The 21,439-nt window shown below is 45.9% G+C and overlaps 2 protein-coding genes across 5 annotated transcripts in view; both read left to right on the top strand.

Annotated features, from left to right (window-relative positions):
- CELF1 (CUGBP Elav-like family member 1) overlaps nt 1-11,082 on the top strand; it is a 130,560-nt gene extending 119,478 nt beyond the window's left edge. Inside the window, exon 17 of one of the 2 annotated variants that reach the window (XM_036892004.2) lies at nt 10,947-11,082. The gene's annotated coding sequence lies outside the window, so the exon portion shown is untranslated. Of the gene's footprint in view, nt 1-7,744; nt 7,897-10,946 lie in introns of those variants that run through there. The other variant, XM_036892002.2, reaches the window with a different exon arrangement.
- RAPSN (receptor associated protein of the synapse) lies at nt 357-11,254 on the top strand. Of its 3 annotated transcripts, none has more exons than XM_036892033.2 (8): nt 357-2,880; nt 3,425-3,763; nt 7,745-7,903; nt 8,443-8,541; nt 8,627-8,749; nt 9,239-9,292; nt 10,288-10,432; nt 10,947-11,254. In XM_036892033.2, the coding sequence occupies exons 1-8, from the start codon at nt 2,689-2,691 to the stop codon at nt 11,000-11,002; spliced, it is 1,167 nt and encodes a 388-aa protein (XP_036747928.1). In that variant the 5' UTR covers nt 357-2,688; the 3' UTR covers nt 11,003-11,254. The 3 variants fall into 3 exon arrangements, with proteins under 3 accessions (XP_036747928.1, XP_036747926.1, XP_036747927.1); XM_036892031.2 differs by having other exon boundaries at nt 2,236-2,880; nt 10,288-10,487; XM_036892032.2 differs by lacking the exon at nt 9,239-9,292 and having other exon boundaries at nt 2,239-2,880; nt 10,288-10,487.
- The last annotated feature ends 10,185 nt before the right edge of the window (nt 11,255-21,439 follow it).

Raw genomic sequence — 21,439 nt, 5'->3', positions numbered from 1 at the left:
CCTTTTTTCTCAGTATCGTGGGGTCCAGGTTCAAGACCACTTCCCCCTGGGAAGTCCTGGTGGCCTTGTCTGGTCCCATAGGCCTTCTTATATATATTCTACGTCTGCTGAGCCATGACTGTGGGGCTTGGACCCCTAAGCTCTCTCTGTCCCCCTACCCTGCTGCTCCTAGATTGTCTCTCTCTGGATCCATTTTGCTTGCTGTAAACAGGTCATTGCTGTTTCAGGAGGTCATGCTCAGTTTCCCCAAGATTAAGTAGAACATGGCAGATGAGCTGCTAAGCCTGTAGCCATTTCTCTAAATTGTGAAATTAAAGTTCTGTTCCTTTCCTTTCCCTCCCCCTCCAAGAGGGATGGCCATTATTTGCTCTGGGGTTACAGTCAGTGGTAAATGAGATTAAGTCCATGCCCACACATTTTGAGTGGGGGAAAGCAGACATTAAGCAAATAACCTAATTAATGAATATAAAATTATAGAGATAAATTTATGTCAGAATGGAGTATAATTGCCTATAAGAGTATAATAAGCTGATTCACCCTAACTAGGACTTAACTAGGTAGAATGTCAGGGTAGGAAGGAGAAAAGGAATCAAAAGGTACAAAGGCCGTGGGGCAAACAGGTTGGCAGCTCCTCCAAAGTTGAATATGGAGTTGCCATATGACCCAGCCATCCCACTCATAAGGTGTATACCCAAGAAAAATAAAAACATATCTATGTGAAAACTTGTACATGAATGTTTATAGCATCATTATTCATAATGGCCCCAAAGTGAGACAACCCGTGTCCATCAACTGGTACATCTGTACCAAGAATACTGTTCAGCCATCAAAAGGGATGGCATGCTGACACCTGCTACAATATGGATGAACTTTGAATCTCTATGCTTAAGTGAAGGAAGCCCGTCACAAAAACATATATCCTATGATTCCGTTTATATGAAATGTGCGGAATAGGCAAATCCACAGAACGTAGATTGTGGTTGTGCAGTATGTAGTTTGCTCAGGCTGCCATAACAGTGCCATATCCTGGGAGGCTTCAACAACAGGAATTAATTTTCTCACTGTTTTGGAGACCAGAAGTCAAGAGGTCAAGGTGTTGGCAGGCTCAGCTCCTTCTGAGGCCACTCTCCTTGGCCTCTAGGTGGCTGTCGTCGTCCTTTGTCTTCATGTGGCCTTCCCTCTGGGTGTGTCCTGATCTCTTCTTGTGACCTTAGAGTAGGTCTCCCTCTAATGACTTCATTTTACCTCTTTAAAAATAGTGTCTCTAAAATGAGTCATGTGCCGAGGTACTGGGGGTTAAGATTTCAACATTTGAATGGGGTGGGGACACAACTCAGCCATAGAACAGGGTGAATGGGGAGTGACCACTCATGAGTATGGGACTTCTTCCCAGGGTGGTAAAAATGTTCTGGAATTAGTGGTGGTCATTGTGCAAATTTGTGAATATACTATAACCACTCTCCACTCTGAAAGGATGGACTTTGCCCTGGGGTAAGAGGGAGCCAGATCTGCAGAGAGAGGACAAAAGTGGGAGACAAGATGGAGGGGTTGGCAGGGGCCCCATTACCCAGCCTAGTGTGCTTCAGGTGTCTGCTCCCTACCCAAGACTTTGCCCATCTCCACAATGTCTGGCGTTAAAGCTCATTATTAGGGACCCTTTCAAACTGGGATTGGGATTGAAATTGGGACCCTTTTTAAACTTTCAAGGGCCACCTTCTGTCCCTATGGGCAGTTTGCCGTGAAGCAGACAGACCCAGCTTGAGATAACGTCTTGCTTATCAACACATGCCAGGCACTGTTCTAAGTCCTTGTCAACTGGTAAGCATTTAGTTCTAACAACCCAGTGAGGTGGGTACTTACTCTCTTGCCCGAAGTCACACTGCCTGTGCAGTTAATAAACAGCAGAGTCAGATTTCAAACCCTGGCTCCGGGGACCATACTGTTACCCACTGCACTATGTTGGGTAACGTAACAACCCTGTAAGTTAAGAGTTTATTAACTTAGTATTATCCATATTTTACAGGTGGGTAACTGAGGCACAGAGAGGTTAGTGATTTGGCTTGGGTCATATTGTGAGTTAAGATGAGAAATTGGGAATGGTGTGCGCATTTGCATAGAGAAACAACCTCAGTGCCTGTTGAATTACAAGAACCAGTCCTGGGGAGGGTGGGCCTGGGGGGTTGTTTGTGACCCGGGAGAACCAAGACTCAAGGCTGGGTACCTGCCCGAGCCTCATCCCTGCTTTCCTTCCAACTCTCAGCTCACCCCTGGAGACGACTCCTTGGGAAGGCCACTGGGAGAGCCTGGTCTGCCAGGGGGGCCCAGGGCCAGAGTCAGAGATGCTGAAGAGACACCCAAGGGGGTACTCAGGGGGCAAGGGGCCTGCATCCCTGGGACACCGCCTCCCAGTTTGGGGGTGGGTGCGGCAGAAGCCTCTGTGCCCTTGTGCCTGACATTCCTCAGCAGCCACGTGGCCCCAACTGGCAGGGACAGCTGCAGATGGGGGCTGAACCAGCTTTGTTCCCAGGGTGGCGCCTGCTCTCCATCCAGGCCCTGCTCGGCTCCTGCCCAGTGCTGCTTTTCTTCCCAGGGCTCAGTGGACGCTGGCACTGTGGGTCCCCTGCCATGAGTGCCTAGAGGCACGGAGCCAGCAGGGTCTCTCCAAGGGGGGCGCAGGGCTCTGGGAGGATGGGGCAGGACCAGACAAAGCAGCAGATCGCGAAGGGGCTCCAGCTGTACCAGTCTAATCAGACAGAGAAGGCGCTACAGGTGTGGATGAAGGTTCTGGAGAAGAGCTCGGACCTTGTGGGGCGCTTCCGTGTGCTGGGCTGCCTGGTCACGGCCCACTCAGAGATGGGCCGCTACAAGGAGATGCTGAAGGTGGGGCACCCAGCAGCTGCCATAGGAGGGTGGGACGGGGGCTAGATTTCTCCCGGGTGGCCCCCTCTTGCCTCCTAGGTTCCTCTGTATCCCACAGGCTAGCAGCCAGGACCCAATGCTCTAAATCTGCACCTATGCCCTGTGGCCTTGAACTTCAGGGTCTGAGACTCTGAAACTGAGGTTTTCTCAGCCTCTGGGTTTGGGGGTCTCGTGGTCATTTCTCCAGGTCTAGTTTCACCCTTCCTGTTTGTGTTTCTGAGTCTGAGCCTTGGGAGGCACTGGCTCCAAATTTGGGGCAGAGGGTGGGTGGGGGATAGCGGCAGCCAATCTATTCTGGGGGTAGAAAGGTGAAAACTGGGTCTGAGCTTAGGAGGTAGAGGCTCCAGGGCTAAGGCTTCTATGTCTGGGAGCAAACAACGCATCTGAGGCTGGGGGCGAAAGCTGTGGGTCTGGAGCTCTGGGCATGAGGCTGGGAGGTGTGGATACTTGGATCTGAGACTCAGAGTCCAGGATGACAGCCACTGGCCTCCCACCTGGTGGGCAGTTTTCTGTGGTCCAGATTGACACCGCTCGGGAGCTAGAGGATGCCAATTTCCTTCTGGAGAGCTACCTGAACCTGGCGCGCAGCAATGAGAAGTTGTGTGAGTTTCACAAGACCATCTCCTACTGCAAGACCTGCCTGGGCCTGCCCAGCACCAGGGCGAGTGCCCAGCTCGGAGGCCAGGTCAGCCTGAGCATGGGCAACGCCTTCCTGGGCCTCAGCCTCTTCCAGAAGGCCCTGGAGAGCTTCGAGAAGGCCCTGCGCTATGCTCACAACAACGACGATGCCATGCTCGAGTGTCGTGTCTGCTGCAGCCTGGGCAGCTTCTACGCCCAGGTCAAGGTGGGCCCAGGCCCCAGGGGACGGTGGGGGGCTGCGCTCCTGTTGCATAACCTTATTCAGTCTTCCCAGTTAGGTAGGGACAAGGTGGAAGATAATCTGAAAGGGAAGACTTACCCAGGAAAGTAAAGACTTAGCCAGGAAGGGCAGAGCCAGAATTCAAATCTGGAACTGTCTGACTTCCTAGGGAAATGGGACACTCCTGCGTGAGGGCAGGCCTTAAACCTGCACTGTCCCAAGCTCGCTGTGTGGTCTTGGACACATCACTCTCCCCTTTGAACCTTGGAAGGTATTATCTATAAAATGAGGGAGAGTAGGACCCACCTTCCAGCACAGTTGTGAGGAGTCAATCATCAGATGCTTATTGAGCATCTACTATATGACAAGTGCTGCTGGCCTGGGATGCAGCAGTGAAAATAACAGCAAAGTCCCCGGCTGCATGAAGTGGATAGGGGAGAATGACAATAAACACAATCAGTAAGTCAGCTACATAGCATGCTAGAAAGTGCTTAGGAGAAAGGGAAGCAAGGAAATGGGGTTAAAAGCTGAGGATGAGGACGTCGCAATTTCAAAAGGGTGGTAGGAAGACCTCCGAGAGGTGAGATCAGTCTAATAACTTGAGGGAGGTGATAGGGTGAGCATTGCAGAAATCTGGCAAAAGAGGAAACAACTAGAACAAAGCTCTGCCCTGTGAGGAGTGTACCTGGCATGTTGCAGAAAGGATGGAGGCTGGCATGGCTGCAGCAGGTGTGCAAGAAGGTGGTGTCTGAGTTGTAAGGGGGAGGCAGGCTTCTGGTTCTGAGCATTTACTCTCCTCCCCACTGTGCAGCCAGGGTGGATTTATTAATTCCTGGTACATAGTAGATGCTTGATAAATCTTGTGGTAAATGAGTGTGTAAATGCTGATGTATCAGAGGTGGGGTGTGAAGAAACGAGTCAACCGGGATGACACCGAGGTCTTTGTTTTTGGCAACCTGCTGCCTGAGGAAGCCATTTGGTGAGATTCAGATTCAGAGGGAGAGTTATAAAACCTTTATTATGAAGAAAAGTAACCATGCAGAAAGAATTAATTATAATGAAGCTCCATATACCAACCACTTAGATTTAAAAAATTTTTTCCTTGTTTGATTTACATATTTTTAACTGAAGCATTGTTTTATAAAATTACAGATGCCATGATATTTTGCCCCAAAGTAGTTCAGTATGCATCTCTGTAAAAGAGAGGATATTTTCTTATATAACACTTCCTTATATAATTGCAATACTATTACCACACTCACCATAATGAACAATTATCTCTTAAATCTCTCTACTTATTCTGAAAATACACCTTTACTCCTGGCTTGTTTGAATGGGAACACAAGCAACAAGCAAGAGGCACACACTGCAGTGGTCACCATGACTCTTAAGTCTCTGTCCATAGAAAATTCCAACTGCTGCCCTTTATTTTCCACGACTCATTGAGTAGGCCAGATTGATCACCTTGTAGAGTGTCCCATCTCATTGATTGCTTCCCCAAGGAGCCATGTACCTTGTTTCTTTATCTCCTTTACTGCCTGTGAGCTAGGACATAGGTCGTGACCTGGTGAGGTTCAGGCGCACAGCTTTGCTAAGAACACTGTATTTAAGCAGTGCTCTGTGCTTCATACCACATCATATGGGAGGGCTGAGGAAGTGACAGCCTGATCCCTCCACTTTAGGGTGTCTGTGTTCCCTTCAGGACCAGCAGATTGCCTTGGGGGTGACACTTGGGTATTCTGTGAACATTCGGTTCTGCAGCAACATTTCTAACAGTTTCAGCATCCATTCAGGGTTGCTGCCTGAATCAGTTTCTTTGATTTCAACTCTAAAGAAATGGCGACTTCCAAGTTCTATCATTACTTTTACTAGTGTTAGCTGGGGTGTTTCTGTAAGGAAGAACATTGACCAGTCAATTGGGCCTAGTTGGTTATTCTGAAATACAGTTGCAAAAGGAAAGGCAGAATAAATACTTCCTCCCTTAACAACCATTTTTCACAATAAGGAGTTGATGTCATGCCTGCCTTCAGAGGTCACACTTACTTGTTCTGCTTTCTTTTTTTGAAGTATTATGAAGTAATGGATTTTATAAGTATTCAGTATACTTCAGTCAATTGCAATACTGTTCTTTGTGATGTTCATACTATCTTAACTTTAGCTAATGGAATTCCTAGCAGTATTGCTCCTGTGTCCTTTTGACAAGACTTCATTTAGTCATTCAAAGTGCTTTTGTTTTCTGGTACAGTGAACTGTCCCAGGCTCATTTTGTATATTCCCTGCCCCCCGACCTGGAGTCAGCCATTTCTCTGGATTCTTTGTAGTAGGAAATGGTCTTTAAAGTGTGGTGTTCTCATTGCTAGTGGGATGTCATTGCTTCTAAATCTCAGTTGCCAAGACAACTGAAGTTTGTGCTGATGTTTCCAATTGAAGTTTAGTGTTCCAGAATTTTTCTTAATTTATTTTAAACTTGATTCTTTTTTCTTCGATTGAAAAATCTTCGTTTCTAGCAACATACTTATATGCTTACTTTATCCTACAAAACAAAATTATTTCAAAAGACAATACCATTATTATTCAAAAAAATAAAAATAAAAGGACAGCCAAAGGAAATTTAAAATTTCTTTGCCATTCTTTTGCCTTTATAATATATCCCATTATAGATGAACTGTCTGAGCATGTTCTAAAGTCATTTGAAATAATTTTTTTCCTATGTAGTTATATTAATATAATACAGTATTATATTAAATTAGATTATAATATCAATATATAATTCGATTGCATATAATTATAGTTATAATTAATTATAATATGATATGCAATTAGGGTTATCTATTTCCATTTTCTATTTTTAGTATTTTCAAAAATGCAATTTAATTTTTTGAAGCTGTAGAACACTTACATAGTTTCAAATTTAAAAATACATACCAAAAGTTTTTAGGAATAGGTCTTTTGGGGGTTATTGAGGGTTCTCTTTTTGTTATAATAACTTGGAAGTGCTTGTTAGATATATGAAAGATCAGATGGGTTTTTATGGTAAAGAACAGAGAAATGGGACTGTAGCTGGAGGGAATATGAGATCAAAAGAAGGTTGTTTGATTTTGATTTAGGTTTTTATTTGTTAAATGAGGTAAGAAATGCCAGAGTGTGTCTGTACACTGATGGGAATGGCTTAGTAGAAAGAGATGGGGGTGGAGCTTGTGCCAGAGCCCCGCCCAGGGGCCCCCACTTGGTGGCGGCAGGGAGCTGCCTGCAGAGAAAGAGGCGGGGAGCACAAGAGTGGCCAGTCGGCGGATCTGACGACGAAGGCCTATGAGCTGCTTCTCTCAAGTTTCCTGGTTTTCCTAGTGGGGTGTGAGGCGAGGTCATCGACTGATAATGGGCAGATGGAAAGGGCATTTGGAGGTGTGAGGAGAAAAAAAGGGTGAGAGAATGCTTTAATTGCCTCAGTGAGTCTGTCCTGATGTTCTTTTGAGCCGACCACGCTGGAAGTGAGTCGCTGAGCCTTTGTGAGCAGCCACTGTTGGGAGCCCGACTCTCGCGGGAGTGGGGTGGGGCTCCGGTGTCTCCTTCCCCCACCCTGTTCTGTGTGTGTCTGAAGCTGAGGGACCCAACTGGGACTGGGTGAGAAGGGAAGCCAACGGTATTTTCCTGCCTTCTCATTCACTCATTCTAAAACAATTTATCGCGTATCTACTAGGAGTCAAGAACTTTGCCAGGCTCTTGGGACACACTGGCAAAGCAGATGATAATCCCTGCGCTCATGGGGCCCATACCTTTGCGCTGGCTGTTCCCTCGCCTGCATCACTCTTTCTCTGGATCTGAGAAGGGATAAATGAACACCAACTGGGACCTGTGGGCACCCCTGGTTGCTGGTGAAGCCAGGCCCTGGAGCCCTCAACATTGGGGCAGCTCCTGCCACTCATCATGCCCCTTCCCATTCCCACCCCCTCCCTGTGTCCCCTGCAGGACTACGAGAAAGCCCTGTTCTTCCCCTGCAAGGCCGCAGAGCTTGTTAACGACTATGGCAAAGGCTGGAGCCTCAAGTACCGGGCCATGAGCCAGTACCACATGGCTGTGGCATATCGCCTGCTGGGCCACCTGGGCAGTGCCATGGAGTGTTGTGAGGTGGGGCAGCAAGAAAGGCATGCAGATGCAGGGTGATGGTGTGGGCCAGAGTATCCTCCTTCCATATCAGCCCACTGAGCTCCCAAGGCTTGCCCCTGGCATAGCCTCTCTGATGGATGTAGCTGACCCTCTGATGGATGTGTTCTCCCTTCCCCCCATCCCAAACCTCACTGCCTTCCAGTCCATTCTCAGGGGAGGGGACTTCCCTCTGCACCCCACATAGCCTCTGTGGGCACTTTAAGTAGGAAAAGAGTCCCTGGAGTTCCACTGACCTGGGTTCAAATCCCAGCTTTGCCACCTACTAACCAAGTGACTTTTATCAAGTCACTTCTCTCTGAGTCTGTTTCTGCTTCATTGGGTGCGAGGCCTTAATTGGCAGTGGGGGCGGGGTTCATGGGACCTCAGCACCATGCTAGGTGTATTGGACTCTGAGGATATTGGCAATCCCTGGGTGGCCCCATCAGTGAAGCCCACTGGGTGATGGGGGCCCTGTGGTTGGGAGCAGATGAGCAGGCCTGAATGACCAGCCTCCCTCGCAGGAGTCTATGAAAATTGCACTGCAGCATGGGGACCGGCCACTACAGGCACTCTGCCTGCTCTGCTTTGCTGACATCCACCGGAGTCGTGGGGACCTTGAGGTGAGGTCACTGGGATGTGGTGGAGGGGTTGCAGGCCTGGGTCGGCCTGGCTCGGCCTAACTCCAACCTCCACTTGGCTGTGCAGACAGCCTTCCCCAGGTACGACTCTGCCATGAGCCTCATGTCCGAAATCGGAAACCGCCTGGGGCAGGTGCAGGTGCTGCTGGGTGTGGCCAAATGCTGGGTGGCTAGGAAGGTACTGGACAAGGTAAGGTCTGGCCCTGCCCTTCAGCCCCTAGATCTCAGCCAGCAGTCTGTGGGTTGGGTCCTGGGCAGGACTCTTGCCCTGGGCTGGATACTTTGTCTAACATCAGCCTCACCCCAATCCTGTGACGCTAGGACATCCCAAGGCATTTTTCAGACTCAGAGAAGGCCCATGTCTTGTCCAGACACATAACTAGTAGAGGGCCAGAGCTGGGGTTTGAATTCATGATGTTAAACTGCTTCCCAGAATTTCACAGTGACAAGATAGAAATATTCTTCTCATTCTGTATCTGACTAAACTGAGGCAGGAAGCACTTGTCCACATAGATCTTATGACTGCACCAGCCTCTTTTCTGCTACCTTCACACACAGGGCAGCTGCCCAGCCATGTCGCCCTCCCCAGACCCACTGCTCCCTACCCCTTCCTTTCCCGTGAGCCATGGCTTCTGTCAGAGAGCTCTGTCTGTAGCCCTGGCTTTTGCTCACCTCCCAGGCTCTGGATGCTGTCGAGAGAGCCCAGGACCTGGCTGAGGAGGTGGGGAACAAGGTCAGACTGAATTCTGTCTTCTGGGTCTGGAGTCAAGAGCCCAATGTGGGATCCCGGGTGGGTTGGAAGGACGCCCTGAGCCCTCCCATCCCCTGATCTCCAGGACCTTCCTCCAGCCATCCCTAGACCCTGGCTGCTTCTCTCCCACCCAGAGAGCGCATCAGGGGCAAGACAGAACCCTGTAGCTTGGAGGATACCAAAATTCCCCAGAGGCTTCTTGATGGTCACTAAAACTCTGAACAGTGGCCTCCACTCACTGAGAGCTGGGCACACAGGGTTTAGGTATTGGTTCCGGTCCTCACTATTTCCCTACAAGGTGGGTAACTGCAAACCCCATTTTGCAGATGAGAAAAATGGGGCTCAGAGGTGCCCAAGGTCCCACAGCTGGTAATGGTCTGTCTTAACTCCAAAGCTTCTGTGCCTTCTGTAGTATATGTGGCCTCTCCAAATTTAATAATCATATCCAAATCTTTAAATGTTGAAAATAGGCTCAGTGTTTTTCATAGTCTTCTAGAAGATAGGAATTTCTCTGGGATCAGGTGCACAGTCCAAATAAAATGCCAAATATGCTTGGTTTTGGCTAGATTACAGCCACTCAGGTTTACCCAGGTATCTCAGGCTGGCCAGTAATACTGATGAGCTGTTGTGTGTATTTAATTAACAAAGACAAGAAAGCAGGGAAGTTCATGGAGCAGGTTTGGTCAGTGAAATCCTTCAAAAGCCTGGGGTTCCCAGCCAGTTTGGGGTGAGGACCACTCACCTCACTGACCTTGTTCTGCCCAAGGGGAAACCAGGGCCCAGAGAGGGCAGGATGTTTTTTTTAGATCCCTCAGCAAGACAGGAATGCAACCAGGACTGGACCCTGAGTATATTGTCTGCCCAGTGGCCCCTCGGGGCAGCTTCTGGGCTGAGCAAGGAGGGAAGCAGAGCAGCTGCTCACCAACACTGGCTTGGCCTTGTCTCCTATGCCTGCACTGCTGTCCTGCTGGCTCCAGCTGGGCCAGCTCAAGCTGCACTGCCTGAGCGAGAGCATCTACCGCAGCAAGGGGTTGCAGCGGGAGCTGCGTGCCCATGTCGTGCGCTTCCACGAGTGTGTGGAGGAGACAGAGCTCTACTGCGGCCTGTGTGGCGAGTCCATAGGTGAGAGGAATAGCCGGCTGCAGGCCCTGCCCTGCTCTCACATCTTTCACCACAGGTGAGGGCTTCTGGCGGGCAGGCAGGGGCCATAAGGTCTCTTCGGCACACTCTGGGGCTCCAGCTGGCCTAACCACATTTCTAACAGCTAACATACATACTGCTTTCTGCATCCCAAGAATGTTCTAAGAGCTTTCCACCTTTTAACATGTCAAACCCTCCAGCAGCCCTATGAGGTGGCTGTTCTTATTCTCCCCAAAGAGAACACAGAGGCCTCTCAAAGGTCATGGGATTCGGACATCCAAAGCCAGACCTGCCTCAGGGCTGTGGCCAGTACCAGCCTCCGACCTCCTGACTCCCTGGCTAGGCTCTGTCCTGGAAGTCCACGGGGCTGTCCACAGGCACCCGGGGGCCCAACCCCTTCTCTTGACACTGTCCCAGCCCCTGCAGAGGATAGAGAAGGAGAGAGAGTGAGATCCAGGATGGGCTCAGTGAGTGACAGAGCTCTTTGCCTTTCAAGGTGCTTGCAGAACAATGGAATGCGGAGCTGCCCCAACTGCCACCATTCATCCATGAAGCCTGGCTTTGTGTGACTCCAGTCAGCTTCCGCCTCACCTTTCCCGGCTCCTTCTCCACCATCACATTGGAGGCCCCTGACTGACCATGCCGCAGAGGCCTGTTTACTTTTGGTGCAGCCACCAAGGCCTCTTAGGGCCTCAGCCAGTGCCTGGAACCTGCCTACTACTGCTCCACAAGGCCCAGCTGCTCTCCCCTGCTCCTTTGTACTTTGCTCTTTATGGAAAAATAAACTGTACTTGGTCCCAGTGATTCTGCTCTTCCTGCCAAACTTCTGAGGGGGTAGGGGAAAGTGGGAGTGAGGTTCCTCGTGTGAACTTCCTCAGATACAAGTAGTCAGTAGTCCCTCCACATGTGTGAATGTCTCCAGCTACCCTTCCAGGTTCGTGAGATGCCACAGTGAGCCAGAGACAAAGATTACTGCTGGTGGGGAGCTGATACGCAGATGTGGGGAGGGAGGATGCACTAAACAGTAAACAGAATAAATAAGCAAAATAGCAAATCTGTCAGATACTGTAGACTCAATTATGTCCCCCAAGATTCATATGTCAAAGCCCTAACCCCCAGTGTAACTGTATTTGGAGATAGGACCTTCAAGGTGGTAATTAAGATTCAATCACATAATAAGGATGGGGCCCTGATTAGTTAGGACTAGTGTCCTTATAAGAAGAGGAAGAGACACATGAGTAACTTCTTCATGAACATATCTCCCCGGGCAAGGAAAACAAAAGCAAAAATGAACAAGTGGGACTATATCAAGCTGAAAAGCTTCTGTACAGCAAAGGACACCATCAATAGAACAAAAAGGTATCCTACAGTATGGGAGAATATATTCATAAATGACAGATCTGATAAAGGGTTGACATCCAAAATATATAAAGAGCTCATGCACCTCATCAAACAAAAAGCAAATAATCCAATTAAAAAATGGGCAGAGGAGCTGAATAGACAGTTCTCTAAAGAAGAAATTCAGATGGCCAACAGACACATCAAAAGATCCTCCACATTGCTTGTCATCAGATAAATGCAAATTAAAACCACAATGAGATACCACCTCACACCAGTAAGGATCGCCATCATCGAAAAGACAAACAACAACAAATGTTGGCAAGGTTATGGAGAAAGGGGAACCCTCCTACGCTGCTGGTGGGAATGTAAATTAGTTCAGCCAGCCATTGTGGAAAGCAGTATGGAGGGTCCTCAAAATGCTCAAAATAGAAATACCATTTGACCCAGGAATTCCACTTCTAGGAATTTACCCTAAGAATGCAGCACTCCAGTTTGAAAAAAAACAGATGCACCGCTATGTTTATCGCTGCACTATATACAATAGCCAAGATATGGAAGCAACCTAAATGTCCATCAGTAGATGAATGGATAAAGAAGAGGTGGTACATATACACAATGGAATATTACTCAACTATAAGAAAAAAACAGATCCTACCATTTGCAAGAACATGAATGGAGCTAGAGGGTATTATGTTCGGTGAAATAAGCCAGGTGGAGAAAGACAAGTACCAAACGATTTCACTCATATGTGGAGTATGAGAAGAAAGGAAAAAACTGAAGGAACAAAACAGCAGTAGAATCACAGAACCCAAGAATAGACTAATAGTTACCAAAGGGAAAGGGACTGGGGAGGATGGGTGGGAAGGGAGGGATAAGGGCGGGGAAAAAGAAAGGGGGCATTACGATTAGCATGTGTAGTGTGGGGGGTGCACGGGGAGGGCTGTGCAACACAGAGAAGACAAGTAGTGATTTTACAGCATCTTACTCCACTGATGGACAGTGACTGTGAAGGGGTATGTGGGGGGTACTTGGTGAAGGGGGAAGCCTAGTAAACAGTGTTCTTCATGTGATTGTAGATTAATGACACCAAAAGAAAGAAAAAAAAGAGGTTTATATGCATTTATATCTTGAATAAATAAAACTGTTTTGAAGAAAAAAAAAAGAGGAAGAGACACGAGAGAGCTTTCTCTCTCTCTCTACTGCACAGAGAAAAAATCATTTAAGGACATAATAAAAAGGTGCCATCTGCAAGCCAGGTAGAGGCCTCACCAGAAACTGAATTTTCCAGCACCTTATTCTTGGACTTCCCAGCCACCAGCAATGTGAGGAAATATATTTCTGTTGTTTAGACCATCCGGTCTGTGGTATTTTGTTAACAGCAAAACTAATGGGATAAAGTAGCAGACTAATACAAAGGTGATAAGTACTTTGGAACAATGAAGAATAGAGCAGCATTCTTCACCTTCATTCACTTCTTTTCAGCCCTAAAACCATTAGGTGAGATAGAGCAAGACAGGCAGCCATGTGTAGGGTGGCCTGGTGTAGGGTGTTCAAACCCAAGGTGGATAAGGAATATGTCTACCCAGGGTAAGCCCCAGGGTTGGGGGGATAGTCTGTGTGGAGACAGAGGGCATCCACACATGTGAAGACCTCATCCTGAACTGTCAGAGCCCAAGTAGGGTGAGAAAACAGTTCACGTGAAGGCAAGGCCTGGTGCTTGGTATTGGAGCCAAGCAAGGTGAGGACATCTATGTAGTTGGGTGGTCTGGGAGCTAGAGCCTAAGCAGAGCAAGAAGGGTGTCTAAGCGTAGAGCAGCCTGGTCCAGTGTATCAGAGCCAGAGCATGGTGATGATACCCTGGAGGAGAAAGGCCTAGCATGGGGAACCAGAACCTGAGCATAGTGGATAGGGTATCCATATGGTGGGGTATGGTGGGGGAACCCAGTGCAGTGTGTCAGAGACCAAGCCAAGTAAGGAGGAGCAGCCTGGCATGGGTCATTGGGGCCTAAGCAGGGTGAGGAGGCATTCAAGTTGAGTATGGTCAGGTGTGAGGTGTCAGAGCTTGAGTATAATGAATAGGGCATGTGTGTTTGGCCTTCAAACCAAGATGGGGTGAAGAAGGATCAGTGCATGGAAGGGCGTGGCAATGTGAAATTACACAGAGGGAAAATTGATCAAATAAGTAAACATATTAAGGGCAATGGGAACCAGGTTTCCATTTAAAAAGGAATTTATTGAATTGGAATTGTAGGGATAAGTGTAAACTCATGGATTTCAAAATATATATGTAGTAGAGAAATAGATATAGTTAGGTGTGTGTGTATGTGTACTAGCCTGGGAGCAGTGACATGCCAATAGCATGAGCACATCTAGCACCCACATCTTGGCTTCTGAATACCATGTTCCACTAAAAGGAATCAAGTCGCTTTGGAGAGATACCTGATTGTAGGCGTGGACCAGGGAAAGTACAAAATGAGTCTGGACTATCTTGGGTCAGAAAGCAAAGAAAGGTTTAAGAATGATGAAGATAACTCAAAGGACACAAGAGCAAACTTGAATGGCCTCCCAAGTGTCAATTAATAATACTTATCTTAGCTCAGGCTATTACAGAATACAATAGACTGGGTGGCTGAAACAACTGAAATTAATTTTCTTAGAGTACTGGAGATTGGAAGTGCAAGATCAAGGTGCCAGGAGGGTTGGTGTCTAGTGAGTGCTCCCTCCTTGGCTTGCGGACGGCTGCCTTCTCACTGCATCCTCAGATGGCCTTTCCTCTGCTTTGGGAAAAGAGAGATCTTCCTTCCTCTTTTTAAAGGCCACCAATCCCATCTTGAGGGCCCCACTGTCATGGTTTAATCTAACCCAAATTACCTCCTATAGGTCCTATGTCCAAATACCATCATATTGGGGAGTAGGGCTTTGCCATATCAATTTAGTGGAACAAAAATTCACTCCATAGCAATGATACTAACATTTTATTGAATAAAATAAGAATCCCTACTGATGTAAATAAATAAATAAATGAATACATAAAAATTTTAATGAAGAATGGGATATTTACATAGTTCCAAAGTCAGAAAATAATTATTAATTTAAGGGGGAAAAAGTAACTTCACAGTGGAGAAGGTTGACAGGTCCCCAGCTTAATCAAGTGAGAAGGCTTAACATCTGTAGTAATGAGCCAAAACAAAGCCAGGTGCTTCCTGACTGAATGTAACAAACTCCTCGTCTCTTTTGCAATATTCCTGCCAAAGACATAACCTGAATCTAAAATCATGAGGGAACAACGGATAAACATAGATTTAGAAACATTCTACAAAGTAACTATAATTTTTGAAAGTGTGAAAGTCATGAAGCCAAGGGAAAACAGAGAATCTTCCATATTGGAAGAGACTAAACCACTACAACTAAATACAATGTTCCTGAACTGGATCCCTTTACTGTAAAGGACTTTATTGGGACAATTGGTGAAACTTGAATGGGGTCTGAGGATGAGAAGGCAGAAACATATCAATGTTAACTTCCTGATGGTAAAAGTTGTGTTGTGGTTAAGTAGGAAAATGTCCTTGTTTGTAGGAAATTCCCACCAAAATATTTGAGATGATGTAACTGGGCAGCAATTAACTCTCAAATGGTGCAAGGAAATAAAAAATTATTTGTATTTTGTTTGCTACTTTTCTCTAAGTTTGAGATTGTTTTCAAAATTAAAATACGTAATTAAAAAAAGATAGTGTAAGGTAAGGGAACCAGGGGCTTGGGGAAGGCTGGAGGAGCAGGTTGTAAGGGTGGGTCTCAGTGAGAAGAAGGCATTTGAGCAAAACCTTGTTGGAAGTGAGGGAGTGAACCAAGCAAATATCCTGGAAAGAGCATTCCAGGAGAAGGAATCAGAGTTCTAGATAGCAGCTGAGCTGGCCTGGCCTGGCCTGGCCACCGAGCTGCAAGGAGGAAGACTGCTGGAGCCGAAGTCCTGGAGGAAACTATGGGGGTGTTGAGAACATTCAGGGCGCCCTGGGCTGTCATTGGGAGGTTTAAGTGAGATGGACAGCCGCTGCAGGGTTTTGAGCATTGGAGTGACATGATCTAACTAGGTTTTGAAATAATTCCTTTGGTTGCTGCGTTGAGAACAGACTACATAAGACAACTGGCCTGGTTGCTTAAAAAATGTCAATTTCATAAAAGACAAAAAAGCTTGAGGGACTGTTCTAGATTGGAGTAGGCTGAAGAGACGTGATACCTGAATGTAATGTGTGATTCTTGACGTGACACTGGCTGGTTTTTTTTTTACTAAGGTATCATTGATATACACTCTTATGAAGGTTTTACATGAAAAACATTGTGGTTATTACATTCATCCTTATTATCAAGCCCCCCCCCATACCCCACTTTAGTCAACTGTCCCTCAGTGTAGGAAGATGCCACAGATTCACTATTTGCCTTCTCTGAGTTACACTGTTTTCCCCATGACCCCCCACACCATGTGTGCTAAACATAATACCCCTCAGTCCCCTTCTCCCTCCCTCCCCACCCACCCTCCCACACTCCTCCCCTTTGGTAACCACTAGTCCCTTCTTGGAATCTGACACTGGGTTTTTTGCTAAAGGCTACAAGGGACATATTAGGAATGATAGAAGGAAATTTAATATGGACTGTATATTAAATATTACCACATATTAAATTCTTAGGTATGATAATGTATTATACTGTACTGTAGTTACATATGAGAATATTTATTCTTAGGAGACGGTGAAATATTTAGAGTTGAAGTATCATGATATTGGCAACTTATTTTTAAATAGCTCCAACAAAAAAGTATGTGTACATACACCCACACATAAAGCAAAAGCAAATATGACAAAATGTTACCAGTTGGCAAATCTAGATGAAAGGGGTACAGTGTTCATTGTCTACTCTTTTAATTTTCTTATATATTTAACATTTTTCAAAACAAGGTGTTTTTTGAAATAATAGACTTTAGGAAGTATATTGGGGTTCAGTGAAACAGAACCAATAGTTCTGTAAAGGTATTTTTAGATGAGGTTAACATTTAAATCAGTAGGCTGAAAAAAAGCAGATTGCTCTTCTAATGTGTGTGGGCCTCATCCAGTCAGTTGAAGACTTGAACAAAAAGACTGACTCCCAAATGTGTGAATGTGTACATATTATATATATACATATATATAATACACACACACATATATATGTATATATATTTATTGTATATATAATAAGGAATTAGCTCATGCAATTATGGAGGTAAGCAAGTCCCCAAGTCTGCAAAATGGGTTGGCAACCTGGAAACCCAGCAATGCTGATAGTTTAGTTCCAGTTTGAGTCAGAAAGCCTGAGAACCAGGACAGCTGATGGCTTAAGTTCCAGTCTGAAAGCCAGCTGGCTAATGCCCCTAGAAGAGCCAGTGTTTCAGTTCAAGTTCAAAATCAGAAAAAGATTGATGTCCCCAGTTCAAAGCAGTCAGGCAAGAGTTCTCTCTTACTTGGGGGAGGGTCAGCCTTGTTCTATGCCGACCTTCAACTGATTGGACGAGGCCCACCCACACTAGTGAATGCAGTGTGCTTTGCTCATCCTACCAGTTCAAATGTGCTCTCATCTACATCTAAAAAATACCCTCACAGAAAAACACCCAGAATAATATTTGACCAAATTTTGGCATGCCATTGCCTAGTCAAATTGGCACATAAAACTAACTGTCATAGGAAGTTTAGGGTAGAAGCAGGCAGACCAATGAAGAAGCCCCTGCAATAATGTAGGTCAGACATGATGTTGGTTTGAACCAGGATGTTAGGCCATGGAGGTGGTGATAAGTGTCATAGGATTATATATATATTACATGTAATGTATAAGAATTATGGTTTACTGATCATCTACATTTGCTCTCTTACAACACTAAACTCTGTCTTCTACCTTTATCTCGTATCTACCTACCACTTCAGCATTTTATTAAAAATAATAATAATAGAGAAATGTGGTATCCACATATAAATCAGGTTTAAAAATCAAATGAATATTCATATTTGAACTGACTGTGTATAGTTCATAATGCATTAACAAAACCGAAAGCTTCTGTGATGACTGCCCTTGCACTGTTCACCATGTAACTTATTCACTATGTAAGAATTTGTTCTCCATGTAAGAATTTGTTCGTTATGCATCAGAAGATTGGAGACCGACGAAAATTGGGCTTGGGGTGGATTAATGATTGTGCAATGAGTATTGACCCCCCTATACAGAGATTTGTTGTGGTTAACAACTATTTGATCAATAAATATGAGAGATGCCCTCACTATATATATATATATATATATATAAACACACTTCCAATTGTAAAATAAATAAGTAACCGGGATGTAATGTATAGCATAAGGAATATAGTCAAAATATTGTAACAACTTGGTATGGTGATACCTGGTACCTAGAAATATCATGTATATAAATGTTGAGTCACTGTGTTGTACACCTGAAACTAATGTAATGCAATGCTGTTGTCAACTACCCTTCAATAAAAAAAATAAAATAAAATAAAATAAAATAAAAAAGAATTATGGTTTAAAAATATATCTTTTATATATTAAAATATATGTTATTTTGGAAATTTAAAATATATGTACAAAATAGACAAACTAGTACAATGAATCTCCATCTTAGCTCTAACAATATTCATTTTTAGCACATGGACAATCTTGTTTAATTATGCCTATGCCCTCCACCCATGCCCTGCCAGGTCTATACCTGCACTGGATTTGATTCAGGTCTTATCATTTCAGAATTCTGGATATCTGTTTAAGCTAGAATCAACAGGATTTTCTGGTGGATTGGACATAGTGTGTGGAGAGGGAAGTTAAGGATAACTCCAAGGTTTTGATCTGAGCAATTGGTAGGGCCAGAGTACACCCTTTGATGTTGTTTTTTCTCTTCCCACAAGGGAATGACTGCCGGGTGTGGCCCAAGGGAGTTCGGAGTGGAAATTGTCCAGTCTGTGATTTGAGATTTAATTTTAATTTCAAATATTTTTTTAATTGTCCTGGCCTTTGGGGACTTGTGGTAGCCACATCAGATACATACGCTTATGGAGTTCATAATCCAGGAACAGCAAGACAAGCAACCCAGTCATCACACAGCGAATGTGTCTCATTAGGGCCCTGAGGGACAGGGGGCTGTGCAAGAATGAGCAAGGGGATTTGACCTGGTTTGGCTGGGCAAGGAGGGGCTCACAACTGAGATTTGAAGATGGTGAAGGGGTTTGCTAGTTTACAGTCAGTGCACAGGATTCTGGGAAGAGGAGAAGCAAAGGTCCAGAGGCAGCTGAAGCTGCTGCTGGGTCTCAGAACCGAGCAAGCTGCCAGGGGGCCAGTGAACAGGTGGCTCTAGCCATGGTCAGGGGGTCAAGACCTGGGGTCAGGAGGTCAAGACTTTGGTCTCCATCTGAAGAGCAGTAGAAAACCTTCAAGCAGGCTTTCCTTGTTTTCTTTTGTTTTTTGAGGGAGTGGGGGTACCATAATTAGATCTGGTTTTGTAAAGATCTCTCTGGCTACCCTGTGGAGAGCAGGTTAGAGATGAGTGGCTCTCATCCAACCTGATGCTGAGGCAGAGAAACATCTGCTTTTCTACAATGCTCAGAGCCCTCTCACATCCACCCTACTTACTCCACACCACATTGTCTGTGCTGGGCACTAGGGCCTCTGCATTTCCCACATGGAGGAATGGAGACAAGGGAGGAGACGAGACTTGCCCAGGGTCACATGGCAGAGCTGGGCTCTGCCCTCTCTGCACCTAGCCCCACCCACAGGAGTTCAGGATTGAGAGGGGTTGTTCAGCCTTTCCTGACTCTTCCTAGCTTTAGCCTCTCCTCATGCAGCATCTTGGCTCCCTGCCCCACCTTGTTAAAGGCCCGCCTATGCATCTTCTCTCTAGAGGCCAATGTTAGGGTCAACCTCAATCCCCCCCAAGGACATGCTCTGCCCCAGGCTCTCAGCTCCCTGCTGGACTGACCTCCTGGTACTTCCTTGATCCCCTTGAGCAGCCTGAACCTTCGTGAACTGTTCTCCTTTTTCTCCAATTTGCCCCAAGACATCCCTACTCCTGGGCCCTCAAGATAATCTCTCCCTGCCATTCTGGCCTGTCATTCATTCTCTAAGCCTAAGAAAGGTCCTTAAAATGCCACATGGGCCAATCCTTCTCCACCCCTTTCAGGAGTCTTGTCTGTTACATTTCACCACGTGGTGGCCCCACCTTTGCCTTCCCTTTTCTTCTGATGGAGAGCTCACTACTCCCTGGGGCACCCTCTTATATTTCGTTAAGAATTTGGATTTAAGAATTGACTGAAATAAATCTCTCTAATCCCTGTTGCTAGAGTTCTTGGATACACTGAGGCTGAGTCCGGCTGTCTTCCTTGACTGCTTTTTGGATGTGAAAGCTGCCATCTTGCCTGCTTATTTTATCTCAGCAGCAGGCTACTTTCATCAGTACCTGCTATTGAAAGAGAAATAGAGCCATATACCATTTCAAGGCAGTAAAGATTTTATCCAGTATTATTGCAATAGGGGAAAGACACTTCAATTATAGACCCCAATTCAATTCCAAATACAGCAAAGACAGCTGGGCATTTGTAGTCAATAAGCAGAGGGAGGGGGTCATCGAATGGAAAATTACTAAAAGGATTAGTCAAGGGTAGGGGGATTCTTGCTAAACTAACCTAACAGTATTCTTACTAAGGAAGGGCAGGCCAAGGATTTATATATCAAAGGTGGGGATAAGAAACTTGATCAAATATCAAGGATTATCAGGTATCAAAGGAGTGGGGGAAGTCTCAATAAACTGACTTGGCAGGATTCTTACAAAATCTGGGTTAAACAGAGAACAGGGCCCAAGGACAAGACCTGGTAGAAAAGAGGGCTCAGAGGAGCCTGTCTAAAGTTTGGTCAGAGACTGCCATGACCCATCACAGGTCCAGGCTGGAGGCTTGCTAAACATATACCTGTTTTATTGGGGGTCTTCAAATGTAGGCCCCAGAATAGGGCCCACCTGCGTTAGGTGTGGTGGGACCAGCACAGACAGGACAGCAACTTTCCGAACTGGCCTTCTTGACTCCTGTCAGGCAACTCTGAAAAGAGTGAATTTGGGGTCAGCAGTCCCAGTCCTGACACTGACTCACTGAACAGCCTTGTGCAAGTCTGTTTAGATAAAGATGTTATCTGAAGTTGAAACACCTTATTCAATCTGTCCACTGGGCAGCGCTGTTGAGGGGATGGAATAAATGTTACTCTCAAAGGTGTCTTTGACTGCCTGAATTAGCAGGGGCAAATGCTGTTATCTAAAGAAATAAGTACCTGCCTTAAACTGTGTTCCATGAAAACCACGACAGATTTTCACCAGGTTTAGGAGTGATTCGTGATGTTTTGACTTAAAATGTAAACTATGAGGCCTCCACGAAGTTCATTCAAGGGGGCCCTGGGCCTCACCGGAGAGTGATAAACACCCTCCAGGGCACCCAGGACGCAAGTACAACATATGAGTCTCATATCCAAAGTGATCTGGCCTATTCAGTGAGATGAGAAGAAAACTATTACAGACATGAGTCATAATGTTTTTAATGGCAGAGACTGTTGTCAATTGAGCTCTTCCTACGTGGGCAGT

The sequence above is a fragment of the Manis pentadactyla genome, chromosome 9 (assembly GCF_030020395.1).
Source record: "Manis pentadactyla isolate mManPen7 chromosome 9, mManPen7.hap1, whole genome shotgun sequence".
NCBI lineage: Eukaryota > Metazoa > Chordata > Mammalia > Pholidota > Manidae > Manis > Manis pentadactyla.
This window is presented reverse-complemented; position numbering and strand designations above follow the sequence as displayed.

What these genes read in the sequence shown, in the direction of transcription:
- RAPSN (XM_036892031.2), top strand. Translation starts at nt 2,689, where the DNA reads ATGGGGCAGGACCAGACAAAGCAGCAGATCGCGAAGGGGCTCCAGCTG. An exon ending in GCTACAAGGAGATGCTGAAG is followed by an intron (nt 2,881 to 3,424) that starts GTGGGGCACCCA and finishes CCTGGTGGGCAG; the next exon opens with TTTTCTGTGGTCCAGATTGA. An exon ending in CTGAGGAGGTGGGGAACAAG is followed by an intron (nt 9,293 to 10,287) that starts GTCAGACTGAAT and finishes TGCTGGCTCCAG; the next exon opens with CTGGGCCAGCTCAAGCTGCA.